This window comes from Magnolia sinica, chromosome 8, assembly GCF_029962835.1.
Source record: "Magnolia sinica isolate HGM2019 chromosome 8, MsV1, whole genome shotgun sequence".
Taxonomy (NCBI): Eukaryota; Viridiplantae; Streptophyta; class Magnoliopsida; order Magnoliales; family Magnoliaceae; genus Magnolia; species Magnolia sinica.
The window spans coordinates 13,438,239-13,455,745 of record NC_080580.1 but is presented as its reverse complement, the minus strand read 5'-3'; the positions used below and the strand labels follow the sequence as shown (position 1 = coordinate 13,455,745).

At 38.1% G+C, this 17,507-nt stretch overlaps 1 protein-coding gene across 1 annotated transcript; it reads right to left on the bottom strand.

Annotated features, from left to right (window-relative positions):
* Window positions 1-7,251: 7,251 nt before the first annotated feature.
* On the bottom strand, window positions 7,252-8,299 carry LOC131253869 (cyclin-dependent protein kinase inhibitor SMR2-like). The gene has a single exon (XM_058254996.1). The coding sequence runs from the start codon at window positions 8,217-8,219 to the stop codon at window positions 7,761-7,763; it is 459 nt and encodes a 152-aa protein (XP_058110979.1). The 5' UTR covers window positions 8,220-8,299; the 3' UTR covers window positions 7,252-7,760.
* Between the last annotated feature and the right edge of the window lie 9,208 nt (window positions 8,300-17,507).

The window sequence follows — 17,507 nt, the reverse complement described above, 5'->3', positions numbered from 1 at the left end:
TTTGATTCGATCCGAGTTGATTCGAGTTGAGGTTTGATCCGAGTCGAGTCAAGCTTGGGCATGCTCAAACTCAGCTCGAGATTTTTTCAAGCTCTAAAAACCAGCTCGACGCAATCCAAATCCAATTTCGAGCCAAGGCGAGTCAAGCTTATCCAAGTCAAGTTGAGAGAGTTGACCGAGCTAACCTGACTCATGTATTGCTCTAATTTAACCTCACCACTTTTTTATCGGTCTTTTTTACTTTTTTATATTGTTTGAACTTATTATCATTTTCAGTCCCTTAACAACCTTTGAAACATTAATATTTCTCATGAATGGCTTTTTGTATATTGTCATTTTAGTATTATTATTATTATTATTATTTTCATATTATTGACTTTTCCCTCTAAGTACTTTTAAAACATCTTTCGACACTTTCTTAATACACTTGATTGTTGCATCCCACGTAAATTTATTTCTCCTTGACATTTTAGTTTCATTCTTCCATCAATTTATTTGTAGACAACATTGCTTTTTAAAAAAAATAAAAATAAAAATTCATTACCTAGTTATTTTTTCCTATTATTAGTTTCACTTTCTTTTCTTCCATCTTTTAATATAAACATCCATAATCATTAACCCGTGCATAGTCAAACCCTCTCTTGATATTACCTTACAATCCTTACATTTGATTGCTTTGTTTTTTTTAGTAGAAAAAAAACTTATTTGACCTGTATATAATCAAGATTTAAAAGTTATTAAATATTCATATATATATAAAGTATGTGTTTGTATGCAATAGCAAAATTAAGGATGACGTCTCATGTCTTATTTCTTTTTTCAAAACCATATTTTCCATGTATGCTCTCATTTCTTCAACTTTCTTTTCCTCGGTGATCATTTAGGTCTCTTTTTAATTACAAATATACTCTATGTTTGAAATTCTTTGGATTAGTCTATCCATATCCTCTTAGAATTATCTTTTAATTCTACTAACCATGCGTATGGCACAGATGCACTGATAGCACTGATTATCTCCTCTTGTAACATAAATTTTATCTACCATTATTCTTATCCCATTTTAATTGTTGTCTTTTCCCATATGCGAAAGTCTATACTCATCAATTTCTCTAGTTTTAACTCCTTTTCACCTGGTCTTCTGAATGCAAGTTATGTTAACTATCATTTATTTCATCATATCTACTAATTCTATTCTCTTCTAAGTTAATGTTTTTATATTTCATGTAGCAAAACAAATCTTATTCTCTTGAACCAGCTTCTTTACCTATGCATGCCCATAATGGCGCAAGAACCCTTCCCTCGGAGCAATCAGGTGCCGTTGCATCGTATTGCTTCTAAAGGATACCCTAGTTAACCTTTGCCCATTATCCACTACACCTTGGTTTCGATTTAGCATATCGCTCATAGGAAAGGCCCCAACATGAGTTTGAAATGTTATACTACGTGTTGGAAATTATACAGATTATTTCTGTATAATGTGGAAACCGAAAAGTGCAAAATAATCAGAAATCAGGACAGGCAGAAGCACGTTTGAAACGCTGTCCTTAAAACATTATTTGCCCCTACTCAAGTGAATTGAATATGCTGATAGGTTACAGGCAAATAGCTTCTAGGATACGACGAGCCTGGTGTAGGTTTGCGTTCAGCAAACACGAAGGCCCACCAAATGGAACTCAATTACATGCTTTCTGGCAGTATTACAGTATAATGGAAAAAATCTCAAAAGAAGAAGAAAAGAAGAGAAAAAGAGTTTTGACTTCTGTACAGGTCAGTTCAAATCTTCAGCCACTGGTTCAGTTGAACCGTTCTAGACCACACCGCTGGTCTGTTCTTCAAGCTAAGGTTTAAGACTTGCTATGTTACTGGAAACACTAGAATATATGAGTGGAGAGGGGCTAGCTGTCTCAGTTCGTATGAGTTTGCTGGAGTGAGTTGAGATGGTTTGGAAACCTATCCAGGTCCTCCTTTTATAGGCTATGGTGGCTAGGGAGTTATGGTCTAGAGACTTAAATTCCATTAAGCCATTTCTGGCTGTTGAAAAACTAACCGTTTTATGGCCGTTTTCTGACCGTTGTGTATGGACCATTAAGTTGCTGCATGCTGACTGTTGTGAGATAACAGCTAGCCGTTTTCTAGCTGTTGGGCTAGCCATGCAGCAGTTACAGCTGGACCCTGCACTAATGGCTCAGTTGTTACAGTTTCTGCTGTAACAGCTCTTTTCAGTCCCTTTATTTATACTGAGAGATTTCTTTCTTAGTCCTTTAGTCTCTCTGCTAACCAGCCACCCGCCATAGCCACTTAGTCGCACTGCGACTTGCACACGTCTCGCTCCGGTTCGCTCAAGGTCGCGAAGGAGCGACCCTCTACGACACGATGCGGACGTGTAAAGTGCGCCACTACAGCCACACTGCCTCACATGCCCACGCCCTCGCACCGAGCCCGAGCCCATGCCCGTGCCCGAGACCTAGACCGAGTCCGTGTCTGAGACCGAGACCGAGACCTAGCAGGTGCCCGTGCCCGTGCCCGAGCCCGAGCGCGAGCGCGCGCGAGGGTATTCCAGTGCTACGCACTGGAACACGCAAGGTCCATAGTCTATGGACTAGGTAGGTAATATTATAATACTCCACATCCTTCATATAAACCACAGGTTTTTCTCTTCTCTTTTCCATGTGGGACTATTCCTAAAAAACCCACGGAAAAGTATTTTTTCAAAACAACTTTTTATATTATATATTATTTTATTATTAAAATATTTTTTATTAAAATCAATATTTTTTGCAACACTACGTATAATCATGATGAAAGTTATGGCATGAGTACTTTCACTTCAGTTGCTAACCTGACTTAATCTTTCGTTATTCGGGCTTCAATCCGGTAATTAGAGCACAAAACTACCTATGGCATAGTTTAATAGAGTATTGCATAAATTGAATAGAATGATCAAGCTTTATAGTTTGGTTGATGGATTGATTACAATTAATTAGTTCGACGAACTATGGATGATTCATGACTCAAAAATAAAAAATGACCGAAAGATCTGGCCATCCAATCGTGTTAATCAAACTGTTGGTTTTATTATTATTATTATTAAAGGTCAATAGTCAAAAATCAAACAATTAATATTATCTGATTACCATAATTGTTGGGACGTGCTTCGTCCACGTGGATGGAAATGCGTCCACCACCGAACAACACCTTTACCCATCTCCTACAACAATCAAGATCCTTTAGCCCTCCATGTTTTCTATGTGAAATCCTCTCCATCCATTAGGTGAGTTCCTTGATTTCAGTCACTTGGGGCCAAAATTCAGCCAGATACGCAACTCAGGTGGGCCACACCACATGGAATAGTGGGGATGGGATGCTAACAATAAATTTCTTTGTGGGGCCATAATGGTGTATATCTTTATAAAACCTGTTCATCAAGTATGATTCACAAGGATAAAATGAATATATAAAACAGATGTTGCTCATGAGGGGCACAGCTCATGCAGTTCTAGATTTTATGGACTTGGATTGGATGGTGACCTGAAATCGAATTGCGTACTGAATTATTTGGTACGCTCTTATCGTACTGAGTAAACTCAGTTGGACCCACCTTGAATGCATCTGGTCTATCCACATTCCTTCTAATTTAAGGGGTTGAGCCTAAAATTGAAGCATATCCAAAGATCAAACGGATCATACCACAGGTAGGGATGTACATCGAGCCGAGTTGAGTCGAGGTGGGCCAAGCTCAGCTTGACTCCTCCATGCTATACTCGAGTTCGAGCTCCTTCGAGCTCAACATTGAAGTTTGGCTTGTTTACCAAAGCTTTTGAGTCGAGTTCGAGTCGAGCTAGTGGTTTGATTCGAGTCGAGTTTACCTCGGTAGGGTAAGGGAAAGAAAAAGAGGGAATGGGGACGGTATGGTCGGGTAGGGTTTTTTAGTAAAAACTTTTAAGTTTTAACTTCTTTTTTTAAAAAAAAAAAACTTATATATATATATATATAAAATAATTAATATTAATATAATATATATAATATATATTATTAAAATATATTACTCAAGCCGAGCGGAGTCGAGCTCGAGCTTCGAGTCGAGTCAAGTTGAAATACACCATGGTCGAACTTGGCTTGAACTCAACTCGAGCTTTATTAAACAAGCTTGACTCGCCTTGAATCGACCTTTCAAGCCGAGTCAATCCGAGCTGAGTCAAGCCGAGTCGAGTGAGCTTTTCGAGCTAGCTTGACTCGTGTATAGCCCTAACCACAGGAAACAGAGGGGAAAATAACTTTCACCGTTGAAACCTTTCTAGTCCCCATAGTGAAGTTTATTTTTCATTGAACCTGTTCATGAGATCATACAAACATAGATGAAGGGAAAAAAAAATATAAGCTTGATCCAAAACTTCTGTGGCCCCAAGAGTTTTTCAACGGTAGATGTTTAATTCAACTGTTCCCTGTGGTGTGGTCTATTTGAACATTTTATATGCTTCATATTTGGGCTCAAGCCCTAAAATTATCTTTTAAAATGGATGGATGGTGCCAATAAAATACATAAATCATGGTGGACCACACAGAGTTTACTCAGTATGCTAAGCTAAGCATACTGAGTTACTCACTACGCAATCCGCTTCCTCGTGACCCAGCATCATGTGTATCTATGCTGTCCATTTATTTTTTGTCAGCTTATTTTAAGGCATAATCCTAAAATTGAAGCATGTACAATGCTTAAGTGGACCACACCACAGGAAATAGTCTGGATTGAACATCAGTTATCAAAAAACTCTTAAGGGCTTTAAAGTTTTGGATCTAAGCTGATATTTGTGTTTTCCCTTCGTCCAGGTATATCTAACCTTATGAACATGTTAGATTATAAATAAATTTCACTGAATGTCTCTGGAAGGTTTCAACGGTGAATAACATTATTTTCATTATTTTCTGTGGTGTGGTCTACTTTAGCTGGATATACTTCCATTTTGGGCTAAAAATAAGCTGACAAAACTGACGGATGGCGTGTATAAAAACACATCCAAAACGGTGAGCCCCATGGACTCCTGACACCACAGATTGGATTAGGTGAGACCTCGGTCACACCCAAGACGGCTAGGCCCTTACCATGGGATTACCATTGGCTCACTTTGATTTATGTATTATGTATCCATGCGGTCCATTGGTTTTTCAGATCATTTCATGGCATCATCCCAAAAATGAAGCAGATCAAATTATCAAGTGGACCATACCATCAGAAACAATAGTGATTGACTGTCCTGCAATTAAAAAATTATTAATTAGGGTGCACCTTAACGTTTCCATAGTGTTTATTTACCATCCAATCCGTTGATAAGATCACATGAGCTTGGAGGATGGTGTGTATATATATATATATATATATATATATATATATATATATATATATATATATATATCAGCTTGATCCAGAACTTTTACGGCCCATTAATGGTCAATCACCACTTTTTCTTATGGTATGGCCCACATGATAATTGGATCTACTTCATTTTTGGAATAATGCCCTAAAATGATCTGAAAAAACCAATGGACGGCATGGATACATAAAACATACATCAAGGTGGCCCCCACGGTAACCCCACAGTGAGGCCCTCACCCTCTTGATGAGACCGGGGTCTCACCTAATCCGTTACAAAGGATCTCTGACTCTCTCTTTTTTGGGTGGATGTTCTTCGTATGCATTCTTAAAATATTATTTCAAGAATTTCATGAACGGAGTGGATTTTACCTGCACATCTGCTTACATAATTGCAGGAATTTTATATTCCTTTAGACAATGGATTGTTGCCTTTTTTGTGGTTTAAAAAATAATTAAAAAAATGAAAATTCAAATTTTCAAAATTTCGGAATTTTCCCGCCAAAATACCTTTTTGAATTTTTTAAATTAAAAAGTGCGGTGTGTGTACTTTGTCCCACATCGGAAATACAGAGAAAACTTTTGTGGTTTATATGAGATGTTGAGAAGGGTATTCTTACTTGGAGCTTTTTTGGAAAAGATGAAACCTTTCGCACTAGAACACACGCACGCACGCACGCGCGCGCTCGTGCTCGGGCTCGGGCACGGGCGAGGGCGTGGGTAGTGAGGCAGTGTGGCTGTAGTGGCGCACTTTGCACTTCGCACGTGCGCATCGTGTCGCAGAGTGGTCGCTCCCTTGTGACCTTACGCGACCTCGGTGCGATCGCGGTGTGATGAGTCTGGTCAGATCCTTAGGGCGGTGTGGATCTGAAATGTTGGAAATGAGCTTGGGTTTTATAGGTGACTGAGAACGGTCGGATCTTAAATCCGAAACGTCCAGCCGTTTCTTAAACGGATAGCTACCTTAAAAGCCACAACGGTCTGAAAACGGACGGGCCATGATGATCCAACGATCAGATCTACAGATCTAATGACCAGAAACGTCTGAGATTAATGGACAACGGCCAGAAACGTTTTTCAAACATTCTGGACCATTGAATATCACACATCAACGGGTCTAAACCTGAGGCCTATATAAACTGGACCATTCCAGTCCGATTTCATCATCTCAACACACCATCTCCCCATCAAATCAGATATAGTCCATAGTTTCATATAAGAATACTTTGTCATCTCCATAGTCTAAGTCTGCCAGAATAAATCGACTGCGTTAAAATTGTTCCATAGTGGACCTATCGTGATTGCTGCACGCTGGATTCAGATAAGGCTTGTCTTATCCTGGAAGCAATTCGCCTGTAACCCATCAGCAGTTGATAAGGGGGCGAATCACGCTTCAAGGACAACATATTTTATACGTGATTCAACCTAGTGATAATTTTATTTTATTATTTATTTTCGGTGTATCCAAAAATAGTTTTCTTAACATGGACGGTAAGTCCTTTGATTTTCGAAACTTCAAAAAACTATACAAAACAAAACTCAAGTTTCCTTTTCTGCAATTCAAGTATTTAGGAATCCAAAGAAGTCGTACGGACCTATCTATCGAACTTAATTAGTACCAACTACCTTAAACGTGGCATGCATGTAAAATGAGGTCTGAACGATTCATCAGCGGCTCCAACGGCGGGTTGGTTGTACCCAACAAAGTGTACTATCTAATCACCACAGTAGCCAATTGAAGAACTTTGAGAATTACAAAGACTGGTTTAAGAAAAAAAGTGGGTCCTCCAGCTGATGGCTAGGATCATCTAATCAGTATGGCCCAGTAGACAAACAGATCAGATCTCATCTGACCCAACAAAGATTCCCACTAGAAAAAATAAAAATAAATTATAACATTATTCATGGAGAAATAATATGGAGAGTAGGAATTCCAAACCATCATCCCTGCGCGCGTCAACATGAAATCCAGGCCGTTCAAGCGCAAGCCAGGTCCACAAATATAAGGCCCTAAAAAAAACAGCTAATTAAAAGGAATCGATCAATGGTCCACATTCAATTTTAGCCGGAAAGTGGGGCCCATCTGGTGTGAATACAGCAGTAGGACTCTTACTAGCAAGATGACTGGTGGCATGAATTCATATGTGGAATTCCACACCATAATATAATCATAATATCTTTAAGTGATAGTAAAGATTAGATGATAGAATAATCTAATTACTATTCAAAAGAAAAAAGAGTATCACATGAATATTGATATACTTACTAATACATAAGGTTGTGTTTGGTTGCACCAAATATCATGAAATTTTTACATGACTGATAAATCAAGAAATATCATGATATTTGTTGCAACCAAACACAGCCTAAAAGAAAAGAAAAAAACATAATCTTATTTAGTATCACCCCTTCTGGCCTTCTTGATCGTGGGTTCCACCTCTAAGAAAATTGGGCTATATAACCAAAATTCAGTATCGAAAACCTTCATCTCATGGAAATGAGCTGAAGATGATTTTCTCTCAACCCGCGATTCGATTCTCCGTTTCTTCGGTGCAGGTGGGCATTCTTGCAGTACTGGTATTTTGTGCTCCTCAGATGTCGGCGTTCGATATCCATCATTCTCTTCTTCTTCTTCTTCAGGTTTTTTCTCGTCCTTTTGTTGTATTTCATGCTCTTTAGAAGCTAAAGAGGGAGATGTTTCTTCTCTTTCTTCTTTCTTTTCTTCTGGGTTTTGATCTTCAGGAACTGTGATCTTGCACTGATCTTGGAATCTTGATATGGGTCTTGGAAGAAGCTTGGATTCGAGCAGTTTCTTGCTTTCTTCGGCATCGGAGAGCTCCTGATTCGACATGGGTGAATAGAGAGTATGTGAAGAAGAGAGAAGGAAGAAATAAAAGAAGGAGAAGACAGAAATAGAATATAGAATAAAGAACAAAGAAACAATAATTATAAAGACTTGCTAATTCCACACGCAATAGATCAGTAGATCAACGGTAGGAATTTACATTTTCTTTCCTTCAGTACGGCTCACTTGAGATTTGAATACGGTTCATTTTGGGCAACTTGTATTAAAATGAACTTACAAATGAATGGACAAAGAGGATTTTTCACAAACATCACTGTGTGCCCACCTAAGTTCCCAGCACAGGAACTTCCTGCGAAAGGCTTTCGCAGGAAATCCGCGTCCAAGTGGACCACACTGTTGACGTCACCAAGTTAGGTGGGTCCCATCATAAGGTATGTGTTAGATCCAAACCGTTAGTTCATTTGATGAAATTATGTAAAGCTTTAGCCGAAAAATAAGACAGACCCAAATATCAAGTGGACCACACTGCAAAAAGCAGTTGGGGACTGGACATCTACCATTGAAATCCTTTTAGGGTTACAGAGGTTTTGGATCAATATGATATTTGTTTTTTTCTCTTCGTACATGTATGTGGGACCTTATGATCTGATTGGATGGAAAATAAACATTATGGTAGGCCCTAAGAATGTTTTAACGGTTATAATCTGTCTCACTGCCAAACGAATTAACCATATAACTTTGATCTCGTTTGAAACATTCTTACAACTGCAGTACACCTACCCTACCAGCCAAGTGCAGTACACCAGCCAATCCCGCGTTGATGGAGAAGGAATAATTTGTGGAATTATCACAGACAAGGTGGTCCCTACAATGGCGACAAGGTGGTCCCTACAATGGCGATGAGCTAGCTATTGGGATTCGGAAGGGGCTTGGCTCGTGTAACACACACCACTGAATGCATGAACGGTTCAAAGGAAATCAAAGTTACAATGCCCCACAATGATGTATTTATTATATCCAACCGTTCATCCATTTGACAAGATCATTTTAGAGCATGAGCCTAAAAATAAGTCATATACAAAGCTCAAGTTGGCCACACCACAAATAATAGTGTGACAATAATTCTCACCATTAAAACATTCATAAGGCTACAAAATACGTGGGTGGATGAAGAGGAAAAAGAAATATCATATTTATCCAAAACTTCTCTGACCCAAAAGGATTTTAATGATAGGCATTATTCAAAATGTTACACATTCAATCCCCCCACTGCTTTTTGCAGTGTGGTCTACTTGGTCTTTGGATCTATTTCACTTTTCAGCTCACCCCTTATTACAAGCTTGCCAAATGAACGGACGGTTTGGTTATAACCTATACATCGTGATGGGACCACAGAACTTGGTGACATCAACACACCAGCAAGGTCAATGGTGTGTGGTACGCCAGCTCTGTGGGCCCTACTATGATGTATGTGTTTCATCCACACCGTTCATTCAATTTGTGAGCTCATCTTAAGGCATGATCCTAAAAATGAGCAGTTCAAGAGCTCAAGTGAACAACACCATATGAAATAGTAGTAATTAAATGCCCAGTGTTAAAGCCTTCCTGTATCCCGGCATGATGTTTATTTGCAATCCAACCTGTTCATAACATCACATAGGCATATATGAAGGGAAAAAATACAAAATCAGCTTAATCTAAAACTTTTGTTACTCACAAGAGGTTTTCAACTGTGCTCATTAAATTCTCACCTTTTTCCTTTGGTGTGGTACCCTTGAGTTTTCAGTCTACATAAATCTACCGAATCTGCGTCCACATAAATCATGTCATCCACTCATTCAGAACGGATGACTTCCGAATAACGATAACAAAGCATGTGGTACCGTACCATATTCCTAATGAATATCAATCCAGGTTTGAGAATTCTTTAGCTCTACAAAGCATGAGCCTGTGTTATATTCAATTTATAACATGGTTTTTTTTTTAAAAAAAACTACCTAAAGTAGTCATAATTTATGTTTGGTCGTCCATATTGGAGGAAGTTATACCATGTTTTTCATTCCCATTTACATAAAAATGAATACTATGATTTGCATTTCGAATGGGCATGGATACAACATTTATAGGATAGTTGTTTAGAGGAAACTACCTAGAGTAGTCACATGCAATTTAAGGGGTGTTATTAGTAGTAGCGAATTTACAGGCTTTTTTGCTTTTGAACTCGTCACTATCAACAATGTGGTCTAGATTGAGAGGTGTATTGTTGATAAGGAGTATTGTTGATAGTAGTTGAATGGGTAGGGAACTATGAACTAATGAAATCTAAAGGTTGGTTAATAAAAATTGGTTTCACAAAGGAACGTATTTTTCACATCATGTTGTTAAATGGTCCAACTAGAGACACATACAATAGTTAATTTGGTCCTAATTAAAGCTAGCCTTGTAACAAGATTAAAGGTCTCAAAAAGTCTACTCCACCCACTTGATTGAAACCCTTACAACCAGACTAACCTTGAGTCTTTCACATGTCCCATTGGATTTTAATTTGGTCTTGTACACCTAGTGGCATCCTACAACAGTCATCCTAGATTGTCGAGGAATAAGATGTTAAGTTTGGGTTTTTAAAACTATTTTAGACTATGATTGATAAAGAAAAAAAAAAAGAAGAGAAAACTTGTTAGGTTTTTTGATGAAGTCCAGATGTGATTTGGTATTATTTGGCTTAAAGTTGAATATTCTATCTTTGATTACGTCCGTTAGTACAACAAGAATCTTAACAATCAACCTTTGTGATACAACGAGTATTAATGCTCGATCACAATGTGCACTCACTGTATATGAGCCTGAACCACCTTATAGTTTAATCCGAAATAGAGAAAAAAGGTTACAAAAATGAGAGATTGAAGACGATGAGACAGAGAAAAGATTATTGTGTTAAAATGGGAGAAAATTAAGTCTTTAAATAGATTTCAAATGGACATTTTCAAGGAAGATTGTTAACACTCAACTTACAACAAAATTAAACTACTCTTCTGACTTCGATTGAGCTTCGATAAAATTATCTTTGGGCAATTTACGGACTATTGAAAATTCAATCGAGCAAAAGGACAAGATCCTCGACACATCTCAGGAAGCTAATGGACCTGAACGGCAAATCTGGAACCTGACAAATCAAATCCTAGCCAATCATTCCAGCGCTCTGGAAACCCTGATCAGTACATTAAAATCATCTCTATCTAGCCCGTAAAACATTGCAAATATAAACGGGTCGCACATCAAGGGTTCTTAGCAACTCCTAGATGCAACGAATGAATCAGGAAAAAAAAAAAACCATAGGCTCTTAGAGGGCTGATGGTGATGTCATCATCCTTGCTCTCTTTTTTCACTGCTATGAGTGTTAAGGGACCCATTTTAGAGTGCCACGTGGATCGTCGGCCAACTACTAGCCGATGGACACCAAGCCCTACTTTTTTCACCTGGAAATTTAGGCCATGAGTAATGCACTATGAAAGAAAAATTACAAGAGATAGTAGATCTTACCAATTCGAATAACTCTCAAATCTCCTTTGAAACCCCAGTTATGCCCTTGAACCCTTTATAATAACTCAGAAAGCCCTAATCCTCTTAATCCTTGTCCTAATCCCGATTACACCCAGCATATATACTACCCAACTGGAATAGGAAACAAACCGCGTAGTCACGCAACTTTGCGCGTGTATTCGATAGGACCTTTAATAGCATCGACGGACATCGAAGACCCATTGATGCCATCGAGTAGCAACATCTAAAACTGTCTAGTAATCAACTTAGATTTTTTCAATTTTTCTCGACGAGATTGAGCATCTATCGATGCCATCGACATCTGCTCAATGGGATAGAGTAGTCTATCGATGGCATCAACATAGCCTTTTATAGAAAGATTTAAGACATTAGACAACATTCACTTGTTTCCAATATTATTCCCACATGCTGATTAGGCTAGATTTTATTTTTGGGAAAACATGTAAAGATTGAATCAACTTGATGGATGGATTATATCTTGCAGGTGCCATGTGCACAGGCATGTGCATTCCACAAAGCTCTTACAAACACAACAACCTTATGAGTTAGGACAGTTTTGAGAAGGGGATATCAGAACCTGCTGCACCTACCAGCAGCCAAAGGGTAATACAGACGCACTGCTGGGGCTGTCGCATGGTTGTACAATGTTAGAATGGTGTAAGTGGCATATATTAATTTAATAAGGAGTGGAAGGAAGATGCGACAATTTATTCAAATACATTGAGTAAAATTTCCAAAATCACCGTAGCTAGGTTCAACCCAAAATTTATATTAGCTGAACTTATATGGCCTCTGACTCGTCAACATGGGACACTTGTTGAAATAAAAACTTTAGATCTTTTATTTTTAACAATAAAATATAAATAGGGGAATGGTACTATGAGGTCAACCTCATAGGAGCTTCCCATGAGGTCAAGTTCTGTGGGCCCTATCATGATCTATATTGAACATTCTCACCTTGCATTTGGTGGGTCCTTTTAAGTTATGGGATATTCAGAAACTCAAATGGGCCAAATCATCTAAGATTGTGTAAAATTATGCATAAAACACCTAAAAGCACATGGCGGGCCGGGCCTACATTGAGTTTTAGATAGAGCTGAAACTTGGTGTTCATCCAAGTGATACACACAATGGATGAGCAGGATGTGTGAACCACATCTCAGTGAACCCTATAAAGAATCATGAAGGTTTCAATGGGTGGGTGTCCACTCTCAACTGTTTTTTGTGATGTAGCCAACCTAATTAGGTCATGGATTGGCTTGATTTTTATGCCCGTAGCTACCATGGAAGGGATCATTTGACTGATAGGTGGATATCAAATATATATAGACCAGGGTGAGGCCTACAGGGCTCTCATGGGAAGCTTCTCTTGACGCTGACCTCGTAGTACCTTTTCCTCATTTATTGACAAGGATAATAATTAGACAGTCAAATAAACAAAATGTTTGAATAATAGTGCATCTAAGTTGGTACCCATGATTTGGATGGATAATTTGAACTACATGTACGCTACGTGTGTAATTTTTAAGTAAATTTTTAAATACATGTGTATAACATTCATCACACTTAGCCCAACTATCAGAGTTTTTCTTTTATTCTAGTGATGTCACTCATTTGATGAATATGTTGTACCCTATTTTTAATTATTCTAAAAAAACAAATAAGAAGGCAACATATGGCATGACACTAGAGATAGGAGATGGATGAAAATATCTTTAAGATATTTGGAACGATTTTTGCAGAATCATAACTGACATAATTCCAAAGCTAAATGCCATTAGATGGTCGAAGAAGTAATGCGGCCGACTTAGTCAAAATTTAACAAGCGGAGAGAAAAAACGTGATCGAGCAGTCCAAGACATGGGAAGCAACCGAGAGACAAAAACCTAGGTGATAGAAAAGGAACAGTCACAAAAGAAAAATGTAACAAGAAAAAGATATAGAGAGAGGCCCTTAAACTACTGTAACCGCTAGAGTAACGAAAGAAGTATCTGAAAGAATAAGTTACAATTGAACTCTATAAATAACAGAGGAAATTAGCATATGAATACAATCCAACACAACCAAATCAAAATACATCTATATTTTTTCGCAACTTATCCTAGTAGTAACAATAATTTAGTAACAGTAATTCTTAGTTGTAACCCAAATCTATTTATCTTTTATTTAATATCACATAGTTCTTTCAAAAGACGCATTCTTGCAGTCACTCTTATTGATTGATTATGAGTTTTTCCTTTTGTTTGATTGTACTAGTACCCTGAAAAGTCCTTTTTTGTTGAAAGCAATATATAACCCACTTTCGTATGAAGAACCCTACCCTCCAATTATCTTCGAATATATCCTGATCATTACAAAATTCTACAAATAACTTATTAAGGAATTGGTCTTCTTAGAATCTAATCATATATGTTTACATCGGAAGTATCTACTTATTTCAGCACTTAGGTCGAAAGTTGATAGATTTGAGTTGAGCTGCTTTGTCAATTTTGACACGCCCGCACATACTAAACGTGATAGAAAACAAACCAAGCCCAATTTTAATTAGGCGGTCTTCACGGTGGGAGCCACCTTTTACATGGCTCAGATGTCTACAGAAATAACATGTTAGAAGGGAACACGGGTGCGTGCTATGATAGCATGATGCCGGTCAGCCGGTTGTAGGCTATTATTTGACGAGGATTTCCTGCCAAAGCCTTAGCGGGAAGTTCCTGCCCAAGGATGTTGGGTGGGGCCCACTGAAATGTTTTTTTAGAAATTCACCTCGTCCATCCATTTTATGAGATCAGTTTAAGATGTGCGACCAAAAATGAAGTGTATCCCACACTCACGTGGGCTATACAAGAGGAAAAAGTGGGCATTCAGTGAGCACCGTTGAAGTGCTTTTATAGACATAAAAGTTTTGTATCGAGCTATAATTTTGGTGTTTTCACTTCATCCCATTGGGGAATGACCTTGTAAAAGGTTTGGATATCATATAAACATCAACCTGGAGCCCAGTACGGTTTCAATGGTAGAAATTTCTTTCCCCAATTTTCCCTCTCGTGTGACCTACTTGAGGGTTGTATCCACCTCATTTTTTGTGGAATGCACTAAAACGAGCTCAAAAAATGGGTGGACGGAATGGATTTATAACTTACATTACAATGGGCCCCACCCAGCATCCTTGCGCAGGAACTTCCTGCGAAAGGCTTTCGCAGTAAATCCGCGTCCGCTATTATTTCTCCTAGGATTCTTTGCTGCATGGAGAATGAGCCTTCTTTATACGTTTGTCGTCTCTTGTCCCAGTTCCTATCCACAAGGATTATAATTTATCGTGAGATGATAAATTTACGAGAAATTGACGAGTGAAAAACGCATTGAGATACATGGTTTTCATCTTCAAGATAATATATATAAAAAAGCTAGAGGTTGGTTGTACTTTAGTGGAGCAAAGTAACTTCTAAAGTGGTTTGCTAGAGTACAACGGACCTGGGTCATATTTCAATGATCCAGACCGTTTATATGGTGGGCCTCACCTTCAAGGGAGTATTCAAAAATAAAATTTCTTAGATTGGAAAATCCATTCCTTTAATCATTTGAATCTTTTACTTTGAATATGAATGGTCTTTTAACGTTTACATTAAAAAAGAGTTGAAATATTTCAATCTTAGAGGATTTTTTTTTTGGGCATGGACCATCCACAACAAGTCCCATCAAATAAACGGTTTATGTCATTAAAATGACCACCATCCAATGAAAATAATAATAATAATAATAAAAGCGTGGGAACGCACACACTCTCACGACATGATTACATTTGGTTTCATGATATCGCTTCCACCATAAGCTTGAGAGAAGGCATCATGGCCCATCTATTTCAATCATCCCTTGCAATTTACACAATCTCCCAACTAGTCCTTGAAGGATATCTGTCAATCAGGCACACTTGTGTGAGATCAAAGCTGTTCATTGGGCAATCCCCGTCGTCCACTGACTATGTGTCTAACTTCATGCTGATCCGACCATTAAATGGATCAGATGAGTACAAAATAAGTGTACGGCTAGGAGACATCGACCAACTGTCCACAACCTATGCACGTGTGTGGCCCATGCGAAATCGGATACGCTTGATGTTTTAGATGAGGCATCTACTCAATGGGGATTGCCTGATGGACGGCTCTAAATTGCAAAGCTGTGCTGAAAAGAAGTGGATTTGTTCAAGGCATGCACCTACAGTCCTTTGGTTTTACCATATTTCTATAATCCGACGATTCGACTCGAAATCTGAGTTAATTGAACTCAATGTGACGTGAAGCTTCTTTCTTTGACTCAGTCAAAACTAGCTGAAACAGGAGTGGCTCACTGACTCAACTAAAGGAAACTTCTGTATTTTAAAGTATTTTAAGATAATTAATATATAATTATTTTAAATATTATATTTAATAATTAATGACCGAGCCAAGTTTGATGAAGACTCTGTGCCTGTAGGTCGACCTAGCATGGCTTAACATGCATGGAATGGAGTCACGTTGCAAGCTTTCGAACAATAATTCTTATCCATGGTGTTCATACAGGTAATGGCAGCTGTGACAGTCATTGTCATTACTGTAACAATAATCTTTAAAAAAAAATAAAATTATTTGGAGATCATTATGGGCTTGTTATGGATTTGTGACAGACCGTTATAAAGCTATTACAAGCAGGTTTTTTTTTTTTTTCTATAACGACCATTACCACCATTTTAGTCGGATGGTGCGGGTTAATTATATCCATTACCATTACGGCTATTAGGTAACTTTTTTTTTTTGGTATACCATGTTTTCACCACTTCACTTAATATTAATGAACAATACTAAGTAACAAAAATAAAAAGTTTCTTCATATATCAGGCACAAGTGCTTTGAAAACAATGATCATGTCTTCTCTAACAAGACAAAACATCTACCAGTAATTTTATCTTCTTTTTTCTATTTTTTTTTCTTTGTTTTTTTAAAAATTTTTTTTTTTTAAAATTTAATTTTTGGCTGCCTTATTCCCATCCTTTCCCAATTAAATGATGTTACGCTGTAATTTTAATAGTGCCGAAATGATAAAGTTGGTTCAAATTTTGGAGGAAAGAATGTCCACATCTATCTCAATTGGATGCCAAGGTGACCATTCATTGGCTCCAACGTGTCATGTCTATAGGAAACTGAGCTGCCAAAAAGATGTCCCATCTGTGGAATTATTGGGATTTGAAAATTATATTCATGTACGCATTAGGTGGGCCACATATGTTACATTGACCGGCCGTGCATTGAGTCAATCCCTTGGCCCATCCATTGTCCTGATTTTTTTCTTCAAATCGTCTTCAAGGTGGGACCATGTGAGACATTGGCCATGTGCAACTTGATGAAGGATAATAGGTAACTATGCTGTCCATGTAGATGAATCTGAACATTTCTCTTTTTGAGGCAATGAAAGAGCATTCCATGATGTGCTCAATGGGACTTTCTTCATTTCTTTTTTCCCTATCAAACTGGTAACAGGCTACAATTCATGATGCTCATGGATAGCCTGTTGGAGAGAATTGCGATTCCACAAATCTCACCAGAGTTGTGTTGACCAACCAGCATGTAGATTTAGAGCTGTACACGAGCAGAGTAAGCTCGGGTACTCGCTCGACTCGATTCGCAATTACTCGACTCGACTCGACTCGTCAAGTGTTTGAGCCGAGTACGAGTGGATTTTTTCTACTCGTTATGATTTCGAGTAGAGTACGAGCTGGGTAGTACTCGACTCGGTACTCGA

Excerpts from the sequence above, each read along its gene's own strand:
- LOC131253869 (XM_058254996.1), bottom strand. The coding sequence starts at position 8,219 with ATGTCGAATCAGGAGCTCTCCGATGCCGAAGAAAGCAAGAAACTGCTC.